At 42.9% G+C, this 4671-nt stretch overlaps 1 protein-coding gene across 2 annotated transcripts in view; it reads left to right on the top strand.

Moving 5' to 3' along the window:
• The window catches only part of MMP28 (matrix metallopeptidase 28), an 83747-nt gene extending 79602 nt beyond the window's left edge, over positions 1-4145 (top strand). For both annotated transcript variants that reach the window (XM_075850458.1, XM_075850457.1), the window contains exon 8: positions 3686-4145. In XM_075850458.1, the coding sequence (XP_075706573.1) occupies positions 3686-4059 (374 nt within the window). In that variant the 3' untranslated portion in view covers positions 4060-4145. The remainder of the gene's footprint in view (positions 1-3685) is intronic.
• The last annotated feature ends 526 nt before the right edge of the window (positions 4146-4671 follow it).

Genomic DNA, 4671 nt, shown 5'->3' with positions numbered 1-4671 from the left:
ACAGACAGCACCATAAAATATAATGCTAGCGACCACAGAGTTATAAAACATTAACATCATTTTATCACGCAAATTCCGTAAAAAATACAACCGGTTCATTGCCTTTTTGTACACCTTTTCTGTATTCTCGATCCAATCCTAATTCTGGTCCAAATATATACCCAAATATTTGTATGAATTCACTCTCTCTACTTCCTGATTCAGAATAGACAACGGCACGACTATCTCTTTTTTTCTGGGTAAATCAATAATCATAAGCAAATAAAAACGGCGATAACACAGTCCCCTGTGGTGCTCCAATATCTCTTATTTCTATCCTCGATGTACATTCCCCACTCCGCACACACTGGGGGCATCCCCTTAAATAATCAAATATCTAGTTAGACACTCGAGAATTAATTTGCATTTCTTCCAATTTATTTTTCCTTAGATCCGGCCTTATCAAGTTAAAAGCACTAGAAAAATAAAAAAACATTACTCTCACTATCACCCCCTGCGTCTCCAAAAAAGTGTACGCCCTATGTAAAAAAATATAAAACTGCATCCTTCACCCCAATTCTACGTTTATAAGCAAACTGTAGCGGATCCTCGTATTCTACCACAACTGATTTAAGGTACCCCAACATCAGCATTTCAAACACCTTCATCATATGAGAAGTTAATACCACCCTCAAGGGTTTTGCTATTTTAGGAATTGGGACTATACAGGATGTTTTCCAAACCTTCGGCACTTTTTCCATCATCAAACTCCAATTATATAAATCCGCTGTTATTTCAGACAATGCATCAGCACAAGTTTTTAGTACCCTAGTACTAATCCTATCCGGGCCTGGTGCCTTCCTTACACTTAATTTTTTTAACTGTTCTCTTACATCGTCTCTGACACAATAAAAACGCCTGTACCACATCCATCTCTATTAATTGCATCATCTTTTCCCATCATGTTAGATTTAATCATAGGATCCACTATACCACCCCCGACATTTGAAAATCTGTTGAAATAAACATTCAGTTCATTTAATTTTTCCTCATTCATATCGACAATCCCGTTTGTTCTCCATCCCGGTTATGGCCTTCATTCCTGACCAAACCTCCCTCACATTATTTTTAGCCAGTTTGAGCTACAGTTTCCTTTTATACGCCTCCTTACTCTCTTTTATTTCATACTTCAACTCCCTTTTCACTATTTTGATCACTTCATAATCCTGACCTCTATATGCTTTTTTCTTTCTATTCAATAACTCCTTGAGATCCTTTCCTACCCATGTTTTGTTGTTTCCAAAACACTTCACTTGCACCTGCGGTACGATCAAATCAGTGCAAAAATTAATATAATCTGTTATATGTTCTGTAACCTCGTTATTACATCCATCTACCCCAACGCCAAAAACTCCCCAATCTGTTACTTCAAAACAAGCATTTAACCTCTCCTCTCTTTCCTTAGTCCATTTTCTTACATGTTTCATTACAACCGGGTTTGCGGTTTTAATTGGGCAATATACAGGCCGACCTAATACCAAATTATGGTCCGAATGACCCAACGGCGGTAGTATATCGTTACGATATGCATTCCTCATGTTGGCATACAGCAAGTCTAGCGTTCTGTTGCCTCTTGTTGCACCTACCATATACTGCATAAAATTTGGTACGGCTCCACTCAATGACACATGATTAAATCCCCTGTTAATACACAAAAACAGTCAGGATATTCAGTCATGATACCTGATATTACAGATGATAAAACATCACACGCCACTTTAGCGTCCCCAGACGGTGGAATATACACCATACCCACCATCACAACATTAAATTCCCTCTGCAAGGAATATGGCGTTATTCCCACCACAAGCAATTCGATATCGATACTACAATATGTATTTTTCACAGTGATATGCACTGGATGACACCATTTGCTATTAATATACAGTTCCACTCCTCCCCCTCTTTTCTTCCCTGTACTCTCAAAGTCTCTATCCGCTCTTAATAATTAGAACCCTGGAACTTCAATACTCGCGTCGGTTATATCACTATGGAGCCACGTCTCGGTAAAAGCTAAAATACTACACTCCCTCACATCACGAACAAACATCCCCATTGCAACTAGCTCATCCATTTTATTTCCAAGAGACCTCACATTCCCCATTAGAACAGATGGAACAACCCGGTTTATACCGCCTTCTTTTTGCCCGTACCTTATGGCCCGCCCTGCACCCCCTAAACAGCCTCCACACATCCCTAGGACTCCTCACTTGCGAATCTGTATTAGCTCTCTCCTTGAATATTTAATCACAACAATGGTAACCCTGTTAACAACCATCAGATTCCCCCAACTGCATCCTCAATAACGATAATATTGGAAGTATGGAAAAAATGGAAAACAGTGTTTGGCAAAAAAGCCCTCCTAATCCATCCATCCTTTTTCGCACTGGTTGCCTCGTCAATCCCAGCATGGACCCCTCTGTCTATGCTGGCAATGAAATGTCAAGTAATGGCGGACAGGCACCTGTAGTCCATAAAAACAGCCACACGTATATTCACGACAATCCGTGACACTGCCCCCGATACCTCCACCAACTCCTCTTGGTCAGTTGTGGATACTGACCCCCACCCAAATCAACTCTCACCTCTCCAGCAGGCCTCCAGTAGTTTACTAGCAGGTTCTCATCTCTCCAGCAGGAATTCACAGTCACTGCTGGTCCGTGCTCTCTCACAGCCGGACCAGCACTTCCTCCAACTTCACTCCAGACACCCTGCAGTCTTTCACTGCCGGCCCCCTGCGGTTTAGGTCAATGCACCATGCGGTCCTGCTCTCTCACAACTGGTCCAACACCGCGCCTCCTTCTCTCCAGGCACCCCACAGACTCTCTCAGCTGTTCACATCCACTTGTCGGTCTGTGTACCATGTGGTTTGGCTCTCACAGCCAGACCAACACCACCTGGAGCACATGTACCTGGAGGTCTGGCTCTCACACAGCCAGAACACCGCTTCCTCCTACCCCTCTGCTGGAGCGCTGGTTCACCGAGACGTCCCCCCAGAACTCCTCACGACTCCTCTCCTCTCGTCATCCAGCGCCAGGTCACTCACGGCCGGCTCATTCACGACTACACAGCCACACCGCACTGACGTACTGCCGTGAGTCGTGGCGCTCAACTGCCGACTCAAACACCCAACTCCAAGCTCCCAGGGGCTATCACCTTCAATGGGCCACCTCTGCTCCTGGATCCTCCGACCCGCTCGTCCTCTACACCGAAAACGAGCCGCTTACAGCAGGTACAAAGACAGACACAGACACTGACATGTTAAGAAACGGGAGCTGCTCCTGCTTGCTGCCACTCACGCGGTGCCTACACATCACCGGTGTGTTTGTGTGTATATATATTTACCTGTATGTATATATTACAGAAAGTGTGTATGTATACTTTCCTGTATGTCTAAATATCTGTCTTCATGTATGTACAGTATATATGTTCCAGTATGTGCGTGTCTATATATGTGGCTAATTTTTGGTTTGTGTAGGCGGCGGTAATAGAGAGTTCTGCACAGGGCGCCATCCAACCTAAGGCCGGCCCTGTATATATATTATAAACACACACAGTACTAATATACAGTATACTCTTGTAATCTCGGTCAGTTACTATGATTAGGTTTAAATGTGTATATAATTTTTTTGCCCATTTTTTCCAGGAGGAAGGTGTTGGAGATACAAAGGTTCCAGACTAGAGTTTGGCTTTCCTCGTAAGTGCAGTGATCATGGACTCCCACGCCATCCCGACACAGCTCTATATTTTCAACCACTTGGGCATTTGGTCATTTTTAAAGGGGACAAGTACTATGTTTTCAATGAGAAATCACTAACAGTGGAGCCATATTACCCACGAGGTCTTCAAGACTGGAAAGGTGTCCCTCACAACACTAATGCAGTACTGAACCATCCAAATGGCTCAGTCTACTTTTTTAGAGATGAAAACTACTGGACATTTGACCAGGAAAGCCTGAAGGTCACTGCTTCTGGGAAGTGGATGCAAGACTTATCTTGGCTTGGCTGCCAAAACTTTTGATGTATAATAATTTGTACTGAATGAAAATTGCCAAATAACCATGTATTATATATAGATGAATTCAAATTTACAGTCCACATAAAAAAAAAAACAACAATAAACTAATGGTTATAATCCATTTTTGAAAATGTATCTTTTCGTTTAAAGTAATAAAAAAAATAATAATACTGTCACTGGTATATGCCCGGCATCTTTCTTATAAAGGTGTCATGGAAAGAGTCATGTGAGCCCTACGTGTTGTTTAACATACATTGCTTTCTCTCTTGTAGTCTCCTGATTGGGGGGAGGGGTGTTTAGTGGGTGCAATGGCGGCTTCTAGCTTATTGTTTGTTATTATGGTATTAATAAGGGTCCGCTCACACAGAGAATTTTGGCGCTGATTTTGATGCGGAAACCGCATCGGAATTTGTGCCAAAAAACGGCCAATACCGCTGCCGAATTTATTTCAATGGGAGGCAGAAGCAGTTTTTTTTCCCGGACGGACTTTGGCCGCTCGCAGAAGATAAAGCGGCATTCTCCTACTTCAAGCGGTTTCTGCCTCGGACCTCCCTTTGAAATCAATGGGAGGCAGAAAAAAACCTGTGCCGCTCGTTTTGAGCGTTTTTTTCCCCG

The sequence above is a fragment of the Rhinoderma darwinii genome, chromosome 2, assembly GCF_050947455.1.
Source record: "Rhinoderma darwinii isolate aRhiDar2 chromosome 2, aRhiDar2.hap1, whole genome shotgun sequence".
Lineage (NCBI taxonomy): Eukaryota > Metazoa > Chordata > Amphibia > Anura > Rhinodermatidae > Rhinoderma > Rhinoderma darwinii.
The sequence above is the reverse complement of the archived record's forward strand: the minus strand, read 5'-3'. Positions and strand labels throughout refer to the sequence as shown.